The following is a 27,648-nucleotide window of genomic DNA, read 5'->3' as shown; positions in this document are numbered from 1 at the left end:
ATTCCCCCGATTGGGAATCAAACCCACCCAAACCGTCGCGTGTCCCTGCGCCACGAAGGCGCAAATAAGATGAATAATTTAAAATCTGTCACTTACAAATATATATTACATTTAAGCAATATGATAATTACGGTTTGTTCTTTGTTAGTCTATTTTCACATTTCATACGTCTGTTACAATGTCGGCCTTTTGATTTAAGTATAAATCTCACGCGTGAGTTAAACTTTTCATTTTTCTAAAAGAAATGAACTTTTATTTTCCAACATTTGACTGCAATATAATATGTAATATTGAGAGTTGAACAAGCTTTTTATATATTTTTTATTCTGAACTTAGTAAGATATGAAGGGTTAATGTTTTTAACTTATGAAAAAAATTAATTCTTGTTAAAGAAATAACAGGGAAAATTGTATCTCAGTAAATAATTAAAAGTAATACTTTGCAGACACATACCTTTATTAGATGAATTAGTTTGTTATATAATATAGACTATAATAATGTTTCTATTTACTAAATAACTCTCTTTATCCTGCACCCATCGTGCTTTGTTACTAAATAAATTGAATTGTCTATTTAGGCATAATATTTTCAATTAAATGCAGATAGGATTCATTTAGGAATAATACAATATTATATTGATGTGATCGTATCTATATAATTGAGGCCAGTCATGGTTCTGGGGCACAAGCATGTGACTGTAAACGGTAAAGGTGGGTTCGATCCGATTCGAGGAAATTAAATATTTAAATAAATATTTCTTGTTCCTACTGGTGTTGAGGCAAAACGCGGCGTTGAGTTCCGCCACTCAACACGCACTACCTACAAAATTGGCCGTAAAATAGGAAACGGAGTATCTTAACACTAGCCTACGTTGCTACTTGCGGGATAAAGCGTGCGTGCGTGCGTGATACAGCGAGAAGCTGAAAAAAATGAATTATATTGATGTGATCGAATATAGAGTAGCTTGTAGCACAAATCGCCTTATCTGTACCAAGTGTGGATCGGTGATATTTGCATTGTAAATTTAATTCTATAATGTTCTATTGGTTTTGGATAGAACACTCTATGTTTTGAATTGTTAATTTTATCAGAAAACTTGTTTGTTGTTTTACTTGATTTTATATAATATCCTTTAAACTAATAGTGTAAGAATAATTATCACATGATAATACAAATCAACTTACAAAGAAATAGTTTCACTCGTGTAAGATAGTTATCATCAGATTACCAAAGAAAATTTCGTATATAAATATTTTTATCTTCACTGATATTTCGCTTTGTGGCAGAGTAGCTACAAAGATAAGTAAGCAATAAGTTGGTGTTTTCCATTTTCCGCTCCAGAAGAGATTTTCCAGTACTGCCTGATGGAAGCCATCGTTTTTTTTTGTGTAGGTAATTCAATTAAATTGAAAGTTCAAATGTAATTTGAACTTCACTTCTTTTCCAAAAAATTAATTATTTTATATTACTAAAATTTCTTACAATCTTGTTGTTTTCCTAGAATAATATTTTACTTATATATGAAGGTACCATAAAAATTACAATAATATCTCATAAACGTACTTTGTTATCAGTGTCGCGGTAGAAAATCGCTCCTAGAAAGTTTTAACTGTTGCTATTAGATATGACATTCTTATTTTAGTGGTTTTCTTTGAAAGTTATAAACTTGAAATAATAAAGTTAATAGAAGACAATTATAAGTTTTTTCTTTAATAAATACCTTTACTTTGTGTTTAGTTATTATCTTTGAACATGCAAAACTTTCATAATATTCTAATTTTATAGGCCATCTTGGGAATATCCGTCATTTGAAACTATTTTATGGCTTGTCGTTTTGAAATAGAATCATCGTTATATTAAAATCTCACAAATTTACTTTATTTTATTTTTATTATGCTTATTTTTGTTATGCTTATTTTCATTTAGTCCTCTTATACAATATACATGAGTTATATGTGGGAACCTAAATTTATAAGCCAATGTAGAATTGGTATTGCTTTATTATAATTAGCTTATAGTCTTGGAGCTTATCGCTCATTGTTATACGGCACGTTTGTATAACAAGATTACTCAGGGTATTTATACCTTCCAATCCATCAAAACTACTTAACCTATATATTCAGCTGTGAATATAAAGACATCTTAAGCTAACTTTTATACGCTTAAATAACAATATTAGATACATATTTGTATTGCATTAACGTTAGTAACACTGTAATGGTGTATTTAGGATATATTTAACTGATCGCTAAGCAGTGGGTTCATATCAGACTCATTGTAGTTTAATAAATATTTGTGTTCTCCCGTTTTGGGCCAAATATTTAAAGGTGCGGAAAATGGGTTACGGGGTGACTAAGTTTTATTTGTTTAAACTGCATTAATTTGTGATTTAAATGAAAAAAATAAGATTAAACTGTCATAGCTTCACGCTGCATCCCGCACATAGCAGCGTAGGCAGAGGGAACCACTGTCTGCAGAGTTATGGAGGCATTGCGTGTTGAGTGGCGGAACTCAACGCCGCGCTTTACCTAGACACCAGAGCGAAGAAATGAAAATACAAATGTAAATAAATATTTCATGTCCTCGATTGGGATCGAACCCACAACCAGTGGATTTTACAGTCACCTGCGCAACGACTGGCCTCAACGACTTGTCATAGTGATCGAGTGGAATAAGCTATATATTTTACGGATATAGATAGTATGTAAATTTTAAATTACTTCCCAGAACGTTGCAAGTCGACGTTCACTTCGGCAAACAGAGTTCCTAATAAATACATTTCTTTTTTCGTATATTGTATGCTATATAGTAAAATTTATTTTCATTTTAAATCATGTTTTGGATTTACTTTCGGCTTAATTTCGAAATAGGTTATTTTCCATAGGAAGTTATAGGATATATCCTGTAGACCCACGTATATGTGGTACCCTTATTGGGTGAGTCCGACAGGCACTTGACCGGTTTTTTTTTTAATTTTAGGTCAACATCATTTACCTATATATCGAAAGATAAACTTGAAAATGCTGCTAATTGCGCCAGGTCCACCACATTAACAGGTTCTCTGAACTTCTAACTCGTTAGCAGTAAAATATCTCTGTACATCCTCTTCTATATAATTTCCAACGCGTATATTATTGAGGACAAATTTTACAAGAAATATCATTTGATATCAAATATAAAGAAAGGTACATCGTCGATATTACTTTTAAAGCGTTGTATATTTTCATACAACGCTTTAAAAGTAATATCGACGTTAAATAAACCGTTAAATAATAATTGAGTTAGTATACGCGAATATTATATAACAATCTGGCTGGCCTGTTCCATTTTAGTAGTATTCAATAAAATTTATATTTAGGTGCTCGTTTAATATTATCTTTATTGAAATGGGAACAACGCGGGCGGTACTGGGACGCTATTGCTACGCCATTATATTTGGTAATTTCATATAGATATAATTGCTAATATAATTTACTTCTGTTTGCTATGATTCTATAAAATTATCTGTCTGTTCTAAGCATTATAATTTTTTTTTACTGCTCTTGTGTATTTTAACAACTGGCTTTTAGTTATTAGATATATTCATATTAACAGCTACTACATTTCAATTAGAATCTTGTAGACGCTACACTTATGTGGCTATAAATTTGTTGCAGGTTCAAATACAACAAGACCATGTTTTTTCAATTATTTTTAAAAATATGCTCATGTTGTCCTGGTAAATGAAATATAAAAAAGAAAACAAATAAAAATATATTTAATAGTTCGTTCATAGAACGTTATAGAGTCTCTATAAAATAAATATAGCTGTTTGCTCTATATAAAACCTAGAAAGGAATATTAAAATGATAAAAAACACCCCCTGAAACAAGAAGGTGATATTTGTAGATCTCATTTGAAAGGATGTTAGTATTTATAATATAGTCATTTCTTTGGTCTTATTACACAGTACAGAATCAAAAGCCGTCCAGCATGCTACGCCTATATAGACGATAATAATTTAATAGGAGAGCAGATCTAGGTTCTCTCTGTCTACTCTGCTAAATAAGGACGCTGCGTAAAAAAATATATTTTGTTCTTATGCTTCAAAAAAAGAATTAGGTATATTTTCAATTGCGTTAGTCTATAAAATAAAAAGTTTGCAGTATTTTATATAAACGTTTTCTTATAGGGAATTTTGTGTTTTTATTATTTTTATTATAGTAAAATTTTTCGTAGGGTAAAGATCTGAAATATTTTTACATATTCATATTAGTGAATACATGAAAATATTCACAAGCTATAATATATTACAAATTCTATACAGAAGGCAGACTAGCAATACGTTGTTATGATATAGTACGTCATCTGCGAAGACTTGCCACTTGCCAGCTGTGGATGCTGCAATATCCATTGGGAGTTTCGTGGTTATTGGTTTACGGTCGCTCCAACTTCCATCACTGATTTGACCGGAATTGGGTCACATTTTGCAAAGTCAATTGTGTATTATAATCTCTGTAAAACCCCACTTTGGGGTGTCACGGTCGATGCAAAAAAAGTTTGAAATTTCAATTTTATATTAATTTGGCAATACATATCCGTTATTAGGTAATTCATGGAAACATTGTATGTAATTATGTACGTATTGTATATAAGTATGTATATTCTTACTCAAAGTAAATTATAGTAGAGATATGAATATCTGTATTTAGATTTGGATCTAGGTTTTTTCTTATAATTAATAAGTATATATTTCGATATCTTCACATATATAATTTTTTTATCTATATCTTTCTTTATAATTCAATTAATACATTCTATAAAAGTTATTAAAACATTCTTAAAACAACTCTCCACCTGTCATATATTGTTATTATAAAATAAACGAGCAAAGATAATAGGAATTCTAAGCAACAATAATAAACTGGGAACAAATTGAGTTGCTGTACAAGCAATATTTTATATTGAAAGATAATCAATATAAAATAGCATTTTCATAACCTTAACCGCTCACTCGCTAGCACCGAACAGGTTTATAACGTAGGTACTTGATATCATCAATATTATTAATCTAGTTGGTAACCGGTATTTATAACTGGCACATCACTAATCTCGTTGGGAACCCGTCTTTATACATCAATTCATGATTATCATCATACCCGTGATCAAATAACGAAAGCAGCTAAGTGCTGTTCAGTGAAGTTATGATACAATTTCAATGGAGTGCCTCACAATCTAAAGTGATCAATCACTCAACACTTTAGGCAGTTTCGGTTATATTGATGACTTCGGATTTACAAATTAACCCCAAAATAATGTTTCATTTCAAAATATGTTGGTAGAAATGAAAATATCTCATTATCAATAGTATTTAAAAGTTTAATGTTTATGGAAGTATTAAATATAAGCAATGAGAATATTTAAGCATTTCTGCTAAGAGAGCAAACTATTATCCTATTTTACATTAGGTTAATTTCCCCAGGGAACTAATGTTTGAAGCAGCTTGTGCCTGATGGGGCTTTTATACGTCTAAATCAGTAATAGATAATGTTTAAAAATTGTAGCTTATAATTAATATAACAATATCAAAATATATTATAAAACATGAAAAATTTCACGTTTATTTTTAATTATCTATATATTTTTTTCCTCGTATAAACCAGGCTCCACGAAAATTCGTTAAGTCGCAGATGGCTCTCCGACGTGGCTTAGCGATTGCTGTCAATCGATAAAAACGCCGATTGACAGCTTAACGTCCGCTAAAGCATAGCACTTGATAGTTAAGCTGCGAGACGGTTACCCATCAAAATGACTACTATTGGCTTCTAATCTACTCAAACGTTCTATTGATTTTCGTGTTTTTCTGATTTATATATGATGCAGTGGAGAACGGAGTGTTTTAACACTAGGCTCCCTCTGCCTACCATGCTACGTGCGGGGTACAGTGTGAAGCTGATAATACAATTGATTGTTTATCTCATGTAAATAAATAAATGTAATAATATAATGTCTATTCTTAGACTATCAACAAAATCGTACATATATTGTATACTTTTAATAATTTCTTAAATATTGTCATATATTGAAATATACGTTATCAATAAAAAATGACTATGTACAAAAAAATATAATTGAATTTAACTAAATACTTGGATCTCATCCAACTGGCAATTCATTGTATCGATGATGAGTTCTGTTGACATTTTAATGAAATATATAAGACTATTCTTGTTTTTATGTGAAACGGTCATAGGTTAACAGTATAAAGATAACGTTGAATAAATATTAAACAGATTCTTAGTATCTCCTTTACAATAGTTTGTCTTGCCGAAGAAATATGTGTTATTCATAATTCTTGGTGGTAGTATAATAAATAAAAATTAGTCGAGGCCAGCCGTGGCGAAGGGGCACAAGTATGTGACTGTAAGCACGACTGGTTGTGGCTTCGATTCCTATTCGAGGAAATGAAATATTTAATATTTTCATTTTCTTCGCTCTAGTGTCGGGGCAAAAGCGCGGCGTTGCATTTTTAGTATTACTCTAATAACATATCTTCAAAAACATTACTAATACCTAATACTATTTTTATACTTTTTAATTCTCTGCAACATTTATTTTAAAATGAATATCAATAAGTTGTAAATTGAAGTAAAAAGATTGCACAAGGAAACGATAAAATTACTTTAAAAGCTGTTGTAAAATTTTATCGTAAGAGTGTTTCGGTTTAAGTAACTGTAAAAATTTATAACGCACATGAAACTTGTAAAGTTTTATTATGTTGGTACTTGTGATTAAAAGTAATAATAATAGTTAATATTTTTTTCAAGCTTCACGCTAATTTCCCGCATTTCGCAAGGAGGGCAGAGGGAACTTAGTGTTAATTTACTCCGTTCCTCACTCATCGCCATTTTCTTTTAATATTTATGTTTTTAAAATTTTACATAAAAATATCTTTTCTTTTGTGTATAAAAGTAGTACTATACAAAAATAGCTTTTAGTAATAGTTAGTTAGTTTTTAAATAGCTTTTAGTATAGTTCAATTAAAAAAAATATAATATCACCGAGAGAACAAAATGATAATAACAATCGCCTACAGATTTAATAGGATAATACAATGTAAAATGCACACGCGACTGGCGCGACGTACGGAATCACGAATATTTCCACCCGTCACCAGAACGTACCGAAATCAAATTCGACGCATGATTGACTTCAGTAATTTAATATATTCACTGAATAATTTTCTGTCCGACAGTAAAAATAGGTTGCGATGAACTAAACAAAAATGGTGGAATAATCAATATCTATTTAATATGTGTGTTTACCAACTTCATTAGCAACATCTCGAATGTTTACTAGCTTCATTATATCTATAGTGGGGTAGAGGAAGCGTAGACTTAAGACACTCCGCTCTCCACTTTCCGCCGAATTTTGGAAGCATTCCATGTTGAGTGGCGGAACTTAACGCCGCGCTTTCCCTCAACATCAAAACGCAGAAATGAAAATAATAAATATTTCATTTTTTCGAGTGAGAATTGAACCTACAACAGCTTTACGCTAGTGCCACTGCGCCATAACTGGCCCCAGCACCTAGTTAAGTAAAATAAATAGCGATAATCGAAAGACAATAACGAGTACCGTTCCAATCATATTTGTTAATTACACTTAAATTCTAACTTAACTCCAGTGACCCGACATAAACAAAGCAATATATTTTTTATTTCATTATTCAGATGTCTGTCCCGCTTGTCACCGCCGACAAAATGAGATCCTTTCGCCCAATTGTGAGAATATTTCGCTTCATTCCATTATTTTGAATGGGGGGCGCTCATTCGTTTCTTTAGTCGTGTCTTGTAAAGCGGAAATTTTAGTAAGGCTTAGCTTGGATTACGCAATTTTATGCAAAATCTCATCCTTACTTGTTTAACGCAAATGCAATTATTTTTTTTATAATTTCACTTGTTAGTATTTTATTTCTTTTAAATTTAATAAACAAAACAACTGTATCTCGCAAACGGCAGGATAGGCAGAAAGAACCAAGGGTTAAAACACTCCGCCTCCCTACTTTCCGCCGATTTCTAGAGTCATTGCGAGTTTAGTGGCGAAATTTCGACACCAGAGCGAAGAAATAAAAATATAAATTTAAATACATATTTCATTTCCCCGAATAGGGATCGAACTTACAACCAGTCGCTTTACAATCAGACATTTGTGCCACTGCGCCACGACCGCCGTAATATTTCTTGTCTATCTGAAATATTATATATGCAACCTTATTTTTTTGTAGGCAAAATAATATTTAATTAAAAATCGAATCAATTTATTTACGCAACGGCACTCAAAACCGCGCCCTATTGCACTTTAAAATGATTGCACTTAAAAGCTATAAATCCATAACAGCGTTTACTTTTTGGAATAGTTGAGTTTTAAATTAATTCATGTTAATTCATTGAAATTGATGAAAATAAATACAATTTGTGATGCTTGTGAGTTATTCCGTTCAATCAACTGAAAATTGCACATAAGAACTTTTTTAAATATAAATAATTTTATATTTTTTTTAAGTATGTCTACATCATACAATATTAAGAAAATAAATAATGAATAGATGTATACTTAGAATCTGGCAACTAATTATTTATATGTCTAGATGAATTTAAACGTTCGTGACATTTATGCCTTCGAGGAGATTATGTCAGTAGCAATAATTAACAATTATATCTTGGTTGCTATAATATAATCTTTGTATGTACATATTGGTTGCTCTTATCTGTTCCTATTTAATAACTATTTATGACCTGTTTTATAGATTATAAATTTACAATTTATTGTCTATAGTTGTAAAATGTATGTACAGTATACTAAATTATCTTAACCAATATCACATAGGTACTCGAGGGCAAAGCGTGGCGTTGAGCTCTGCCACTCAACACCTAATGCCTCTAGAATTCGGCGGAAAGCGGGGAACGGAGTATCTTAACACTAAGTTCCACCTGCCGTGTGCGGGATACATAGTGAAGCTGACTTATCGATTATTTATTTACGTGTTTCTTAAAATGTCCAAATAATTAAAATAACACAAATATCTTATAATTCCCCGCAACGAGACCTCATTTGCTTGTTTTGCAAATATATATGAAAACAAATTAGGTAGTATTGTATAATGTAAAGTGCTCATTTTATTTTATTTTAATTCAACCATCGAATACAATAAATAAGCCTAACAATTAGTAGTTTGTTGTGGAAAAAATCAGCAATTTATATATCGATACTTCTAATCAAGTGGTGGGTATTCAAATCTAATTAATTTGACCTGGCTTCGTAACTAGTTTCATTTGTGAACAAAATGGTCCTTTGTAGTGGTTTTTCAAATTGAAAGTTTTTTCTTTTTTACGAGCTTTTATTTAATATTTTAATCCTATCGAGTTTGGGCTTTTCATTTGTTGTTATAATTTTTTACATTTTTTAATTTAAATAAGCATGTATTTAATTGTTTTTACAATCTTTTACTTATTTAAGAAATACATTTTATTATTAATAAGATATGTATGCGAATATTTGAAAATATTCTCTATGAATTGTGAACGGAGTTACATTATGCTAATAAGAACTTCCTATTGCCGAAGTTTCTTTATTGTGATTGAAACTTAAGTGATGATTTGTGAAACAAAGGAGATGGTAATTAATATTTAAAGCAACGCTCCTTCATCTAAATTGTGGGTTTATTTGGTGAATATTAAGTAACTCGGTCCGACCGACAATAATATTGTTCTTTAACGCCGTCTAAATTAACTCTTCTGGTATTTTTATAATTATAATATTATAATGACTTTAATTCGATAATTAATGTTCTAAGTATATGTTATTACTATGAACGGACACTAAAAATGCCTAAAAATTTATATTTTAATTGTGCTTCACGTGAAATATCCACTAATATCCTATGTAAATATACAATGAAGGACTTTGTATTAATTCGTCGTTATTCTAACTGATATAATATAAAAACAGTACGATAATTGTAATCATAATAAAATATTAATAAATATTACTCATATATTTGTTTTTGATTAACGAAATTCAATAGATAATAGGTAAGTAGATTCTTTGAGAAATTACATTAGGTTATGAGAAAATAATATACATACGAGTTATATTATTTATATATGTTATATATGTACTTAAATGTTTCAGATTTTCATCTTATTCACATATAAAAGTAGAAATCTTAATTAAAGTTTTGCGTGTAATATTCAAATGTTACTGGGAAAGCATTTAAAATTGCTTTTAAATGACATATTAACCGAGTTTTTATTCCAATGTGGTTTATTTTAAGTGCCTTTGAAATTGTAAGGAAATTACATAAAATTCTTTCTTTTCATTGTAGCTTAGACTTTATTGTTTTTATTGTTTGTATAATATAGGCCAGTCGCGACGCAGGGTCACAAAGTGTGACTGTAAACACGATAGATTGTGGGTTCGATTCCCACTCGAGGTAAAGAAATATATTTTAATTTTTCGAGGCGAAGCGCAACGTTTATTTCACCACTCTACATGCAATGCCTCAGGATTTCGCGAAATACGGGGGACAGAGTGTCTTAACACTAGGTTCCCACTGTCTACGCTTCTGGGTGCGAGATATAGGATCACGCTACAACAATTGTAGAGCCGGAATTCATTAATATGATAATAGATAGCACTATTATCTAATCTATATATATAAAAGGACTTGTCCTCACTGACTGAGGTAAGACGCACGCACAGCCGTAACCGCTGTGCGTAGAAACTTGAAATTTGGACAGATGTTTACTTTCGTAATCTGGACATCCACTAAGAAGGGATTTTGAAAAATTTTAACCCTAAAGGGGTGAAATAGGGGTTGAAAGTTTGTATGGAAAAAAATTTAAATCGCCACCGATTTTTATAAAATTTTAAATTTAGAGTTTTAAAAATATTTCATTGAAAACGTGTTTTATGGTTTATTAGAATTCACACTTAAATAAGCAAGCGAAGCTGCGCGCGTCCACTAGTTTCTAATATTATCGATTAATAAATTATATCTAATATAAATCGACAAACTTACCCATTCCCCAAAAAGCCGTAGCTATAAACGCCACGAAGATGCGGCTCCCAGTCGACAGAATCACCTCCATGCCACCTGATACTCGATACCTCCAACGTCTCATATAGCACTTTGTTTAACTTTAATCTTCGTTACAGTCGTTCAAACACTTTGATCTACGAGGAGTGTACGGGTAGTTCGGTACATACACACACACATCTTATTACGCCAGCTCTCTCGTGTACCTGAAAAGCAAACACTAAGGTTAGTGCCTATTAACTTTCAGCGGAAATAGAAATATTTTTTCAAATCAGCAAATTAGCTTTTAATAGTACTGAAACTTATGATTTATTTACATAAATAGAACTGGTTATATGATATTATATAAAAAAAATAGATATATAGAAGTGTAAAAAGATTTGTTGGGAAAACTTTAAGAAAAATCATTTCTACTTTGTATGGGTATCGGCCTCATAAGTATTCCGACAAGAAAAGTTTAGATATCCGCAATTCAAGTTTTTCCCTGTGAAAGTTATCAGAAGTTTATCCGATTATTCCTTTGACATTAATAAATAATAAGTGATTCACAAAAAATATTTATATGTCACAAATATTTATATTACTCAATAGTTTGGATCACTTTTACAAAAATAGATTTATTCTTCCTTTAGATATTATTTCTTCAATTCTATTTCAACGTTATCTATGGTCCTAGTATTGTTGTATTAGCTGATTAAACGATACAAATTTTTACTGCTATTTATTTAGTAGAGTTTTGGATTTTACAATGTTAGGTAAAGTCGGTATTGAAACAGACGGCATCTCTCAGAGATGAAAGTGAGATGAAACGTCTCCCGGTCCAGCTGTCGCCAATCGCATCCGAGCAATCTCAATGACACGCTTTTGTCTGTTTGCATTTTATGGAGCCTCGGCCTTTCTCAGCTCTTATCATATTGACACAGCGGGAATGTAATCCTTCACTTAGTCTGCCCTTTTCAATCTCGAGGTCTCAAGATGAACTCGAAAACAATCAATGCTAATATTTTTAATCAAAAAATGTTATAAGATGGAATTCACGCCTTAATAATTTTCGTCGGCAAGCCCGCTGGTTTAAAGGGCTTTCAGTGTAATGCTTCTGAAAACAATTTTAAATTGAACGAGCCGATAAAGTGGAGCGAAGGAATGGCGGCGTGAGAACATGATACCGATATTCATTTTCGTCACCTCCGTAATGAGACTTATTTTAGTCTAAGTAAAATGTTAATTTTAATAAGCTGCTTAATTGGTTGGTCTATAAATGTTATATACATTACATGCGCAAGTAAGAATATTTTAATTATGTGAAATTATAATAATTCGTCGTGCTGTCTTTTTGTATGTCAAATGTCTATTGTTCCATTAAACATTTGGATAATATCAATGGCTGTCATTACATTACATACAGTGATAAGACCCGTATTACAAACGAGTGTGTGTGACTCGCGCACGAACGGTTCCGTACCATTATCTACAAAAACCGCAAAATCACGCTTATTGTATGGAAGCTTCCCTTATACATTTGTTTTTTTAGTATTTGTTGTTATAATGGCAACATAAATACATCCTCTTTAAAAATTCTACTGTCTTGGTTCATGAGATACAGCCTGGTAATAGACGTACAGACAGACAAAGGAGTCTTAGTAATAGGATCCTGTGTTTTAAGCCATAAACCCTAAAAAATAACAGTATTTTTAAAAGTTCTTCTGGGTAGATGCTACAAAAGTCATTAAAATAAATAAAATAAAATTAAGTTAATAATAAAAAAAATCTCCCTAGCAGAAGTCTGGAAAGATTCTATGTTTAATTTCTTATCAGCATTTTCTCTAGAGTAAAATATATTTTTTATTTTACTCTTTGTTATCCTCTTTCTTGTTTAATTGAGTTTTTGTAATTTAAACAGTGTTTAGGTTCAAAAGAGTTGGCAACAATTTCCTTTTAAAAACGTTCATCGTTTGGCCATCTGATAAAGGATTATTTTTTAAATCGAAATCTATATTCTCGATCAAACAACTTCTAACGGCCAACCTGAAAAAGCTAGAACCTGTTTACTAATATATTGTATTAAAGCATATATAAGCAAATAGTATTATCATTTAGTGGAATTTTATAAATAAATTTCATTCCTAACTTTTGAACGAACAAAGGATCTCTATGACGACGGGTCCCACACTTCCAGGGGCTTCCAGTGACTATGACCGTCGCTCTCTCTGGTACGAGATCTATCCAAGAAATGTCTTCCAGAGAAAGAATATTTTCAGTTCTAAAAATATTTTTTTGTTAATTTCTGCTTAAAAAATATTTTAACAAGACTAACGCTGATTGAGGCCTCGCTTTTGTCTGATTAAAAAGGAAAGCTAAAACAACCTTTGTATAGTTGCCTAATGGAAGGAAAATGCTGTCTCATTATTTTCGAACCATTTTAAGCAATTTAATACAAGTAAGTAAAATTTACTACGCGTACGGCAAATAATTGTATCTGATTTTAGATAAATTATACCTAATTTCTACAAACGATGACAGTAGAATATTTGCTTTATCCTATATCTTATAAAACAAAGTCGCTTTTCGTGTCTGTCTGTTGTTTCTAACTCTTCTTCTTCTAAACCACCCAACGGATTTTATTGCGGTTTTCACCATTAGGTCGAGTATTTTTCGTAGAAGGTTTATATATAGTTTATTATTTGTACATTCTTATGTAAATTAACATAAATACGAAAAATATGAATAAAGTCCTACCCGCTGAGACACTTTCGCGCATGCGCTGCTTTAATGGTAAGTACTACATGAAAAAAATGTACTGAAGTATTGTTCCTCTCAATGAGATCTACAAAAAAGTCCGCGAGAGCATATTATTATCTTTTAAGGATAACGTGTAGTGATCATATTTCTGTCTAAAAATAATAATTTCAATATATTTTTTATTGTGAGGGATATTTTTCCATAATGGTATTAATCCTTATCCTTTAAAATACTTTATTAATTTTCTACGTTAAACGAAGATAAAATTTGCTTTTTACACAATTTCGAAATTGCGAATAGTTTAAGAGAAAAACGCATTTAATTGTTGACACATCACGTCGTTGACACTTCAGCAGTATCGACTCAAGTTTTACTTATCCCTTACTCTCAGCATATAAATAAGTATATTAGTTACGTTGGCCATTTAATGTAGATCAAAACTGTCTTTACTGTTTTTCATTTTAATAAGTACTTTAGAAGTTGTTACAATATCAAAAAATCCTTGCTGCGAAACGGCTCGCCACTCGCCATGCGTCCGCCGCGCCCGCCTGCCTTACACGCATCGGTGGTTCAGTGGTAGAATGCTCGCCTGCCACGCGGGCGGCCCGTGTTTGATTCCCGGCCGATGCATTCTATTTAATTTTCCTCACAGGCAGTCACGTCGTGCTTGCTTTTCATCAGGGACAGAATACCCTCTTCAGCATTAACCACAAGCAAAAAAAATACCCGCCTGCCTTTATAGCAACGAAGATTTAGATGCGTTTGCACGTATTGGATAATTAGAATTGAATGTATTATTTCAGCGCGATATATTTTTTGTAGTAGTTATTAGTAGGTAGGCTTTTGTTTATAATTTCTTCCGTTTAAAAATAGTCATTTAACTATCTAAAAATAGTCATTTAAATATATTTTAATAAGTACTTGAAAATATTAGTAGCACAGATTTAAAATTACGGTACCTACTAAAAAATCCTTGCTGTGTAAAACAATTGGAAAATCCTTATTGAAACTACGAAAATGCGGGTTGCATTAGGGTTTAATTAATTTTCACATTATATTAAGTGCTTTGCAAACATACATTATATGAATAATCCAGTAGTAAAAGCGGGCGAAGCCGCAAGGGGGTCGCTAGTTTACATATAAAATTTATTTATAATTATGTGTTGTGAAACATAATATTGCTGCTTAAGAGTGGGTGTTTTCTGTATTATTATAATAATATGTAATTAAGTACATGTCGTCCTCCGTTTGGTAACTAAATATTTAATATTTTAATTTCCTCGCTGTGGAAACGAAAACCAAAGTGCGGCGTTGAGTTTCACCACTCGACAGGCCAATGCCTCCAGTTGAAGTGACTGAACGGAACGAAGTATCTTAAGGTTCCCTCTAACTACCCTACTATGTGTGGAATACAGCATAAAGCTAAAAATACGTAGATGTCAGAATATTTATAACTCCATTATACACTCTCAGGGAGAGTTAAACCGAAGTCTAAGGGACTTTTACTAGAAGTTAGAAAATATTGTGGAGCAGCATGTACTCTTTATCCAGGAAAATCCGTGGAGTCGGGATTTACGCGGGAAAACCCGTATTTAATAACCAATTACCTCCAGATAGATATGAAATAACCAAACATTTTTCTATTAAATACGAGAATTTCTGTGAGAAAACGGAATAAATACAATTTATTTAATGTATGGCAGTATAGATATCCATACTAAAATAACCAACCAATTTCCCACATATATGTATCTTATCGTAAAGTTGAAGAGCCACAACGGCGTGCGTGCCGCTAAACTCTAAATAAATGTACAATTAATTAGTTATAATTATCCATCTTCATACAAATTTAATATTATTACCTTAATTAGAGTATGTGATATTTTTTAAATTTTATAAATGTTATGGCTTATCGATTTATCTATTCTATATTTATTACTAAAAATATAAGAAAAATGTTATTGGTGGCATTTAATAATTTTATAGAATCAAAAACAATGATCTTTTTTATTTTTGTCTAATCGTTTGTGCTTTTGTCTGGTTGTCTGTGCGTTTGCTCACGCTAATCTCAGAAACGGATTAGCCGATTGAAACGTAATTTGTAAATATTGTATTTTGGCAAACTTCCCTTTACATTTGTTTTATTTTAATCGGTTCATTAAAAAAAATATGTCAATATAAAGAATTTCATGTCATAGTATTGCTAAAAAAATTGTGTTTTCTTGAAATGGTCCATACTTCAGCTGTCGATGTATGGATTGTATGGACGTCTTTAATATATTAATGATATTAGATCACGAAAGTAATTCAAATCAGAAAATAAATAATTCTGTAGCACATGCAGACGAAGCCGCGAGCGGGTCGCTTGTTATACAATACAACTTTATATATATTATATATATATTATTTACCTAATTCTCGTATCCAAATTACACAAAGTTATGAGTAAATATAGATTTTATTAATTCAATATATTCCTGCTCATTAAGCTCAGTTTCTAATTAAACTACTACTTCTAAATATAAACTACATACGAGTATAATCTATGTACAGATGTCTAAAGTCAATGGAATTAACCCAAAACACATGTACGTAAGCACCTAGTACTAAAAACACGCTGGCATATCATCTCGTTAGAAAATATAGAACACGGTGCGAAGCGCTCAGCGAAATGTGTTTCATTGCTCTTTGTGTTGCCTCCTTTTGTTCAGTGATCTACCCTTAGGCCAGGAGTAGTTTAGTCCGTATTCACAATATTTGCGTTCCAACCAAGTAGGTACCAAGCGTCAGTTGGTAAAATGTCGTTATGAGCTGCAAATTTTATATGACAAGACGGTTTTTGTACGTAAAAGTAAGTTTTACGTGTGACATTTGTTTCGAAAATGTGTTTTAGTTATATTTCCAAATAGAATTTAATATTTTAACGTCATACTAACAAGAGACAAAATGAATGTAAAAAGTCTAAAATAGTTTTATTAACATAATATGTATATTATGTAAATTTCTACGTTCTGATCAAACAAATAGGAAAAGCTTGGTAATCTACTGGTGCAAGGTAGAGGTGTGCGGTATGTCATGCTCCAAATGGAAGTAAATTGAAGAAAATGGCACAGCCGAAAATATAACCTCTGCCTTTGACAAAATATACAACAAAATATATTTAGATATTTTTTTGCTAGAAAGATTGCCTTAATCTGGGCCATTCCCCATAATTACTTTGTTCCAATTTGAAGGGCAAGCGTGACACTAACGAATTTGTTGCCTTCTCATCAGTTGGCTAGCATTAATAACTTGTGATTTTTCATAACGTTATACTTTATTTTTTTTACAAGTTGTATCCTACATATATCAGTATAGGCAGAGGAAATTTAATTATCAGACATTCCTTTCTACACTTTCCGCTACATTGCGTGTAGAGTGACGGAATTGATCGCCGCACCTTGTCTTGTCATCAGGTTGAAGAAATTATAATCTTAAATAATTCGTTTCCCCAAGTGACAATCGAATCTACATCTGTCTCCGTCTCACACACTACCATTTCGCTAAATATAATATTATAGTCAAAACTAATATCTTATTCGAAGTTTCTTTTATTAATAAAGAAAGTCTCATTTCAGGATTTAGGTTTCAGCATAGGCAATAGCAATATGTAACATGTGTTCAGAAAAACGCAATCACTACATGTCGTACTTAGGCACTATACCTTTTAATCTTTAATACACATATATCCCAGAAAAAGAAGAGAAGACATATCTATCTAGTTAGCTTTATGAAAATGAATATTCATAAACCTAACTCCAAGAATATATTTACTTTCAAGAATTTTCGATGAGAGGAATGAATATAAACGTATCGAATAAAAAGTTGTAACTTGAGGGCTGTTTCAGACTAAATGTTTTTTCAATCAATAAAAACCTTTTGAAAGTATTCACTTTGGAATCCAAGAAACGTTTAATCAAAGTAGTCTAAAGGGAAAAGTGAATATAATTGGAGTTTTCAGTTCTCCACCAATATTTTGGAAAGACATTTTTCAATTTAATTATCATGCCTCTGGGCAATTCACATCCCAGATAATTTTTATTTATGAAAAAATTGTAAATGAAAAAGTAAGCCTTTATATCCAACGAAAATACTCGAATAATGGAGGTTAAGAAATATAAAAGTGTTTAAAAATTTTAACAAGATTTATTTTTTCTTTTTTTGTAGCGTTCGTACTGTATTCAGGTATATTGTAAAGATTTTTAATATAAGCAATTTTAGTTTTAGTATTCACAAGCGGGCTTTTAAGTTATGTAAATCTGTTATACATACATATATGTTGTATATTTTTATTGCACGTAAAAGGTATTAAAAAATATAAAATTAAATTGTTGATTTACAAAGGTTATTTCTATAAGATATCCTCTTCGAGCCAAAGAAAGACAATAAGAAATAAAATTATTATAGACAAACTTGACATATCGTAAAAAAAGAATTAGATATTGTGTAACACAATGTGTGTGCTTGTATGTACAAATGTACCTATGTAACTTTGACAGGTTTGCCTCCGTGGAGCGGCTTTGAGGACTAGACTCTGATGGTCGATTGATTGACCGGTCTGACAACACTTGATCTTCAGTTTATCCTATTTATGGAATGTATAAACATTCCATCACAAACATTGGACGTTATATGCAATGTACGAACATTATATGTATACTAGCGGACGCGCGCAGCTTCGTTTGCGTATTTAGGGATGAATTCTAATAACCCATGAAACTTGTGCTGAATGAAATATTTTTAAGAGTCTAAATTTCAAATTTTATAAAAATCGGTGGCGATTTAAAGATTTTTCCATACAAACTTTCAACCCCTTATTTGCATCCTTAGGGGGTGAATTCTAGAAAACCATGAAACATGTGTTTAATTATATACGTTTAAGAGTCTGAATTTAAAATTTTATAAAAATTGGTGTCGATTTAAAAAAAACCTATACAAAATTTCAACCCCTTATTTGCACCCTTAGGGGGAGAATTCTAGAAAACGATGAAACACGTGTTCAATTAAATACTTTTAAAAATCTAAATTTCAAATTTTATAAAAATCGGTGCCGATTAAAATTTTTTTCCATACAAACTTTGAACCCCTATTTCACCCCTTTAGGGTTAAAATTTTTCAAAATCCCTTCTTAGTGGATGTTCAGGTTACGAAAGTAAACTTTTGTCCAAATTTAACGTTTCTACCATCAGCGGTTACGGCTGTGCGTGCGTCTTACCTCAGTCAGTGAGGACAAGTCCTTTTATATACATATATAGATAACTAGCGGACGCGCGCAGCTTCGCTTGCGTATTTAAGGGTGAATTCTAATAACCCATGAAACATGTGTTCAATGAAATATTTTTAAGAGTCTAAATTTAAAATTTTATAAAAATCGGTGGCGATTTAAAGATTTTTCCATACAAACTTTCAACCCCTTATTTGCACCCTTAGGGGGTGAATTCTAGAAAACCATGAAACATATGTTCAATTAAATATTTTTAAGAGTCTAAATATCAAATTTTATAAAAATCGGTGGCGATTTAAGAATTTTTCCATACAAACTTTCAACCCCTTATTTGCACCCTTAGGGGGTTAATTCGAGAAAACCATGAAACATATGTTTAATTATATACGTTTAAGAGTCTGAATTTCAAATTTTATAAAAATTGGTGACGATTAAAAAAAAACCTATACAAACTTTCAACCCCTTATTTGCACTCTTAGGGGCAGAATTCTAGAAAACGATGAAACACGTGTTCAATTAAATGCTTTTAAAAACCTAAATTTCAAATTTTATAAGAATCGGTGCCAATTTAAATTTTTTTCCATACAATCTTTGAGCCCCTATTTTACCCCTTTAGGGTTAAAATTTTTCAAAATCCCTTCTTAGTGGATGTCCAGATTACGAAAGTAAACATCTGTCCAAATTTAACGTTTCTACCATCAGCGGTTACGGCTGTGCGTGCGTCTTACCTCAGTCAGTGAGGACAAGTCCTTTTATATATTAGATAATTATAATTGTTTCCATTGTCTAGCCCTCCTCCACTTTATATTTATTTTATACTAGTGGCCCAAACATGGCTTCTCGTCCGCTTAATGTTATTGTAATCAAATCATACAAAACCATTATAATCATTATAATCAAATTATACAAAAACTTAACAAAATTTGTAGTCTATGTTATTCTAATATGTAAGATATCTTCTAGTAAAGTTTCATCTAAACCTAAGTAGTTTTTACGTGAAAATTTTCTTCCAAAATTTTATATTTATAATATTAGTCGTTATATAGAAGAGAGCATAAGGTCTGTCAAGTGAAAAAAAAAGGCTCTTTTGTACTAAAATTCTAGATTTAGATAAATATTAGATAGAAAGTATAGTTATATAAATAACAAAAAAAATGCGATAGCATTGTAGATAATCCTTATCATAGTACAGAAGCCACAAACAAGAGTACCCACAGCCATGGTATGTGACAAGTTAGGTGGACCATGAGCGTCAGAGTATGCCACCAGACCACCAGACCACAATAACCACACTGTAATTAAAAAATGCACAGTCACCCACACAATGTAGTTGTCATATACGAGTACGTCACGTCAGAAAATAACTATTACAAATACTTTATATTCTTATTCATTTAAAACATGTATTTACATTAAATAAAGTGAATGAATTTATTTAATTAAAACGAGGCCCCGTTCAATGTTTTGTCTAACTAGATCACACATACGAGTACTTAACATTTATACCTGTATTTGGTATCCAAATTATAAGCAAATCTATAAGATTTTTAGATATAGGTAATGATGTATGACAGTTTATACTTTTAGGTTGTAGTCTCGAAAGCACATAATTAAATGAGAGCTAAAATAAGTCAAATCTAAAAAAATAATAGAATAACACCAATTTGGTAACCATGGAAAAATGGCGAATGTTTAAAGTATTTTTTTTTTTGGTATAACATTTTGAGAAAACATAAATTGTACTATATCAAAACATGCACATTAAAATTAGTGAAATTTCTTCTGTTTTGTCACAAAAAATTAACGCTTTTCTACCCTGTCACCCAATAAACTAAAAACTACAACGTTCAGACGGCTCCATGTTACGTAATTAAAAGGGACCTGTGCTAGTCAAAGAAAACCAAAAAATACGGAAAAACGCTGAAAAATCCCGGAAAATAATTGTTTTCGTGCATTTTATTGCACACGTAAAGAAAATGAAAACATAATTTCTGCGCTTGAGTTTCGAAGGAAACCATAGCGTTAAGTTCCACCACGCAACACGCCATGCCTCTAGAATTCTCGGGTAAATCGGGAACGCCCTGTGTGAGCTGGATACAACTTGACTATAAAAAAATGGTATAAAGCTATACTTTTTGGATGATCGATATGTCGAAAACGGTAAAAGTTGAGACCATGCCTTATGGGGCAAAATTAGTTGGAAATGACCTCCTATATAAGCTGTTACAATTTGTATATCGACCTACTAATCATTCCTGTATCCCGCACGCTGTATACTTAAATATAAATGTGAATATATGAGAAAATATGTGAATATATGAGAAAATATGTGAATATATGAGAAATTATGCAACTATGTCATGAATATTCATGAAAGTTAGATAAAAAAGAGATCTAACGATAATGAACATTATCAAAAGAATACTTAAGGTTTGTATAGTTGCTGTGATGCGGCGAACGAAAATGGGCACAGGAAAAGCTAAACGCATAGAATTTGTGCAGCCTGTCATTTTGTATGAAAAAGAAATATAAATGTTCACCACTACACTGCACGCAATTTGTTTTCATTCAAAGCTAGTTTAACAGTTATGTATTTTATAGTTTAAAATATACTACCTACTTTTTATTTAAATATGCATTTAACTTAACAATTAATAATATAAATTAATATATATAAACAGTTCCTTATCTATGTTATATTAATAACATATTTTATTATGTTTAATATGTTATATTAATAACATATTTTTTATATATCCGTACGTTAAGTTAAGTTCAAATTCGTGAAGATTATTTATTAATACCTTGATTCAGATGTTATAAATAAGCTAAAAAATATATTAGTCTTATCGTCATGTACCATCGGGTAGGCGGAGTGTAAAAACACTCTGTTGTCGTCTTGTTGATTTTTTTAAAATATTATATTAATATTATATATTAAGTACATATATCTATGCAAGTCCACATTTTGATATAGTGGGTAATCTACGAAAGGACGGCTTAAACCGCTATAAAAACCGAGCTGACAATTAGCCCACAGATTGTTAATATGACGTAACGTCTAGTAGGAAAAAGCTTTTTAGAAATTAAAACTCTAGAGGATGAAAAAGAAGATTTTTCATAAAAACCTGCCACCTTTTTGTGAAAATCATTATTTATTATGAAGATGTATTGTTTCTTAACTTATAGTATACCTACATTTATATATATTTATTTATATGAATTAAAAATGTTATTTAGTATTTTAGCAAGAAATATACTAAAAATAAAATAAAATGTAATTTTTATTCGCTCATCTCACGTTTTTTTTAGGTATAATATATACTTTACTAAATTCCGAAACTATTTTAAATGACTGTAAAATATTTAGTTATACATTTTTTTGTACAAAGTATAAAATTCTGATTGATGATCAAAGCACCGCACTTCAGCTATCAATATTTATTTTTTTCTTTAGATTTAAAAATATTTTTGTACAGAAACATTTTTATATTTCAAAGTTTAAAAGGTAAAGGCTAAACGTTAAAGGCTAAAAAAATCTTAGACAAAAAGGTCGACAAAAATTTGTCGTATATAAGTAAACCTACATTTAAAAATAAATATAAAATAGCTCTATGGAAGTTTCTGTCGGATGTTTCACATAAATATCGGATTATGTTTATAAAAAATAGAAATATTAACCTTCGAAAAATTAAATATTTAATAAATATTATGTTTAACATTACAATAACAATCTTAATTAAATATAGTAGAAATATAAAGTCACAACTTACGAAATATTATGGCAATCACATTCCCGCCACGATCCCGATCACTTAAAAATAATTAAGTTCTTAACCAATTTTAAATACAAAGTATGTACCTAACACATTTCCCTAAAATAAGTTAACCGGATAAATTAATTACCTACACCAAATTTTTTACATTAAAAGTTTTTTTACACACAAAAAATATATTTTCCAAAGTTTATTCCATTATTATAAAAAAAAATAGGGTGTTATTAAACTTAATTCGTTTGTTTTGAAATCGATTTGTCGTATATTAATGAAAGTGTCCCGGTACAGGAGGTTAGGCGTTCAGAACAGGCGGGTTCTCTCACGGTACTAACGCAGCTCCGCGGCCCGCGCTGCGCCCCGCCGTCGCCCGCCCGTACCAAACTCCGGCGGCTAAGCCGAAGCTTCCCTAGATTGTGTGGCCTTAGTGAACATTAATTACACCCAACTTAGTCTGATTAAACCTTGAGGAATTATCTGGATTGACAAAATTAACTTTTAACGTAGATTTATGTCATTTTCGGCTCCGATGGCAATGCAAATCGAGTTAGAACTCTAAGTAGATACTTAAAGTTCTAATTTAATTTTCGTTTAGAATCAAACTATAATAAAATTATTAAATAAGATGAATAATAAAAGTTTTACTGAGTTCTTATGAAATATATTAAGGTGTGAAATAACTCTGAAAGATACTATACATTTAAATTACTTTCATACTGCCACATTATTTTATTAGAAACTTCTTTTTACAACCATTTTTCAGTGTATTTCTGTGCGTTTCTTATATAAATTGATAAATTCTATAATTTTATTTGGTTCCGCTATACCCTTCAAGGACAAGATTGGGTTACAAGATTTGTCTAAAATTTAGAAGTAATTTAAACAACATTGAACTTTGCAGGAAACATTTAATTAAATGTTAATAGGTCGAGCGAGCTTTAAGAGCCAAGATTATGTAAAGATTAACAAAACTGGCACCACAAATTCATATTAAAGTCAATAAATTGTATTTATTGGTGTTATCCAATTTTATAACGACAATTATAAATAATGGTTTATGATGCAAATCGTTTATATTTAAAACGCGCGGAGCGCGTGCCAAGTTTCTGGGTTTCAGAACTGGCGAGCAGCACCGTGTGTTATTTTACACGAACCATTTGAAGCCACTTTTTACCTATTCGTAACTCAAAAACTATTCCACCTAAAGCTGTCATATTTGGCTCAAATATTTAGACCCCCTACCTGTATACGTGCATAAAATTTCATAAACACAGCTCAAACAGTTATTTAGATAATGACGTCCAAAAATCGTAAATTTTTAGGGGGGTGACTGACCTATAGACCTTAATGTTAACCAAGTTCCAGATGATCTAGAATGGTGAAATTTAGCATCCGGTTAAGTAATTGGGTGTATGTCAAGGGAAAAATCCGAAACTAGTATTTTTTTAAATATTTTCTTATAATTTTTCAATAAATAGATTCAATTAGGAACATTTACTTATAGCACCTGTAATGAAAGCATAGCAATCAAAGTTATCAATAACTGATTTTTAGGCATAGCGCCTGCCAACAAAATAAGAGCAATGCATTATTTATATATATTTGCTTTTATTTATGTCACACGTTAGTAAATATTTTATTTGTTTTGTAGACTAACTTCACTATTACTTACGTAAGCCATCTCAAACAACACGATGCTTTCAAGTATATTTTAAGATAAGATATGTCTCCATTTATAGCTGAAAATGACTCTAATTTATGTCCTGAGAAAGCCTGTCATCTTGTGGACTTCAAGGGCTTTACGTAAAAATATAAAAATATAATAAATGGATTAACATCCTTCATTATTATTTATTACTAGCGGACGCGCGCAGCTTCGCTTGCCTATTTAAGGGTGAATTCTAATAACCCATAAAACATGTGTTCAATGAAATATTTTTAAGTCTAAATTTCAAATTTTATAATAATCGGTGGCGTTTTAAAAATTTTTCTATATAAACTTTCAACCCCTTATTTGCACCCTTAGGGGGTGAATTCTAGAAAACCATACAACATATGTTTAATTATATACGTTTAAGAGTCTGAATTTCAAATTTTATGAATATTTATGAATATTTGCACCCCTAAAGGTTCTCTCTAGGGGGGGAATAATAAGAGGGGACAATTCTAGAAAACGATGAAACACGTGTTCAATTAAATACCTTTAAAAATCTAAATTTCAAATTTTATAAAAATCGGTGCCGATTTAAAATTTTTTCCATAAAAACTTTGAACCGCTATTTCATCTCTTTAAGGTTAAAATTTTTCGAAATCCCTTCTTAGTGGATGTCCAGATTACGAAAGTAAACTTTTGTCCAAATTTAACGTTTCTACCATCAGCGGTTACGGCTGTGCGTGCGTCTTATCTCAGTCAGTGAGGACAAGTCCTTTTATATATATAGATAATTTAAACATTTTAGTACTTATTATACTAAGAGCATTTGCATAGTCGATTAACGTATTTGATATTAAATACCTGAAGAACTTTTATTAAATTAGTGAATCACTTTTACATGTTTAAATATAAATTATTATAAAAAAGATACATTTAAAAATATAAAAAAGTGTTTTTTTTGTTTCTTCCGAGGGCGGGACAAGGGTCCAAGCCATGTCCCGCCGGGGCTCCAGAGAGAGGAACCTCCGCACAATACGTGCCGTCTCAAGTAATACTGCCTTCTGTATCCGGTTCTTGATCCAACAGCTAAGCGATAGCCTCTTAAGGTGTTGGTTGAGGCTTTTCGCTATTAAACCGTTAACCGAAACCACTATCGGCACAATGATAGCCGCATTGATAATAATATTAAATTATTATTACAATATTTAAGTACTAAGTCCTATATAAGATCCTATAAGGGTTCTGTTTTATTGCTTTCGAGGTACAGAATCCTAAAACAGAAAAAAATACACTAAAAAATAAATATAAATAAAAGCTTTTAAAAAGTAATTATATTGATAGAAATATATATAAAATTTAATAATAATATACTATCTGTAAGGTCAGTCGTGGCACAGGGGCATAAAGTGTGACTGTAAAACCTGACTGGTTACTGGTTACTAGTTACTGAGTGTTTTAACACTAGGTTCTCTCTGTCTACTCTTCTGTGTGCGGGATACAGAGTGAAGCTGATTTGATTTTTATTTTGAAACATTGTCAGCCTACCAGCTATCTTAACAGAAGTAATTATAAAGTAATTATTAACAGTAAAAATTTAAGTAATTGTTAATAAAAAAATAAGAGAAAAAAAGAGAAAATTAAAAATTACTTAAACAAAATAATAAAAAAAACCAAAATGTGGTGTCGTGGGACACCAGGTAGGAACGAAGTTCGACGAACGACGAGTCCTTCGGCTAATGTAGAATCGACACAAATTGCAAAAAAAGTCGTGCTCAATTTTATGTAGGTTTTCTTGATTTTTCTCTTAAATTTTGCTGATTTGTTTTTATTTAAGTACAAGAAAGTATTTAGAAAATTCAGTATTTTACTGTTTATGTTTTTATGTTTTTTTATTTTTACTTAAAATAAAAAAACATCGTAATTCAAATTATCAACTAAAAAAAGAAAGAGGGAGAAAGAGAAAGGTATTATACACTACTCGTCTGTGTATGCGACTGTCGCGCCTGCGCACGTCTCATTTAACGGTTTTATTCCACGCATTTTTCTTACGGTTTTACTATCACATTTTTTTCAGTTCGGTCACGCAGCGAAATCCCTATCCCTTCCAAGCCTGCCGTAAGGAACTTCGTTCCAATAAATAAATCCGCTTTACGGTGTATTCCACACATAGCGGGGTAGACAGAGGGAATCTAGTTTTAAGGCACTCAGTTCCCCTGTTTCCATCGAACTCTGGAGGCATTGCGTGTTAAGTTATTCCAACAAAATAATAAAATTAGAAAAAAATAATAATAAATTTATCAGATTTCTAAACGCAGCATACATTAATTACTTTATAATCTGACAACTGTCATTTAATCAACAAAATAAAAACTATAGTCGAGATTCATAGATAAATATAATCTAAATTCATATATAATTAAATATCATCTTAAGAGTAATAAAACATAATATTATTGACTATAATAAAAAAAAAGTAAATACCTAATTATATTAGATACATTTTATTGTACGAAGGCGCTCATATTTTAATGGTTTTTTTGGAATGGGTTTCATGATTTTACTGGTTTTAGGAACACTTGTAAAAACGGCAGAGGACGAAGTTGACCTTGGGATCATATCAATTCAGATTGGTACCGTCAGCACTTAATAAACTTATTGTTTATATTTTTTCCAAGACATGTTGAACAATGAGTCGTTCAATAAAATTGCTTGTGGGTGAAACAAGAACCTTACACCGAATTGTTCCAATGCCTCCCGATGGGAGCTGTCTCTTCCATGCTTTTGCATATTCTTTGTTTGAGCGTATTGATATACAACAAACTAATAAATTGCGCGAGACTATAGTAGAGTACGTATGTCGTAACTGGAATGATTTAAGTATCTACACTAGCGCTCGAAACGGGAATCCTTACTCTTCTAAAGAAGACATGCTTTGCTTAACTACGTACGGAGCTACTTCCGAAATAAAGGCTGCAGTAGATTTGTACAATATTAAGATAGAAGTGTATTATCACAATGGTGTCCTACTGGGTTTATTCGGCGAAGAGAAATGTCCTATGAAGCGCTTACTCTAAACTATGTTTTAAAAAGAGCAACTCTTGAGTTTCTTGCTATAGTAGCTTCCTATAGGAAAAGTACT

General features: G+C 31.2%; 1 protein-coding gene across 1 annotated transcript in view; it reads right to left on the bottom strand.

Moving 5' to 3' along the window:
- The window catches only part of LOC146532722 (uncharacterized), a 32,018-nt gene extending 8,831 nt beyond the window's left edge, over positions 1 to 23,187 (bottom strand). The window contains exons 1-2 of the mRNA XM_085196942.1: positions 22,856 to 23,187; positions 11,063 to 11,286 (exon numbers count right to left, since the gene is read on the bottom strand). Coding sequence (XP_085053068.1) covers positions 11,063 to 11,165 — 103 coding nt within the window. The 5' untranslated portion in view covers positions 11,166 to 11,286; positions 22,856 to 23,187. The remainder of the gene's footprint in view (positions 1 to 11,062; positions 11,287 to 22,855) is intronic.
- Positions 23,188 to 27,648: the final 4,461 nt, after the last annotated feature.

Source organism: Heliconius melpomene, chromosome 13 (genome assembly GCF_056956725.1).
Source record: "Heliconius melpomene rosina isolate 202511_hmr_F chromosome 13, ASM5695672v1, whole genome shotgun sequence".
In the NCBI taxonomy this organism is placed as follows: Eukaryota; Metazoa; Arthropoda; class Insecta; order Lepidoptera; family Nymphalidae; genus Heliconius; species Heliconius melpomene.
Note: the sequence above shows the minus strand (reverse complement) of the source record. Positions and strands in the feature narration are given on the sequence as shown.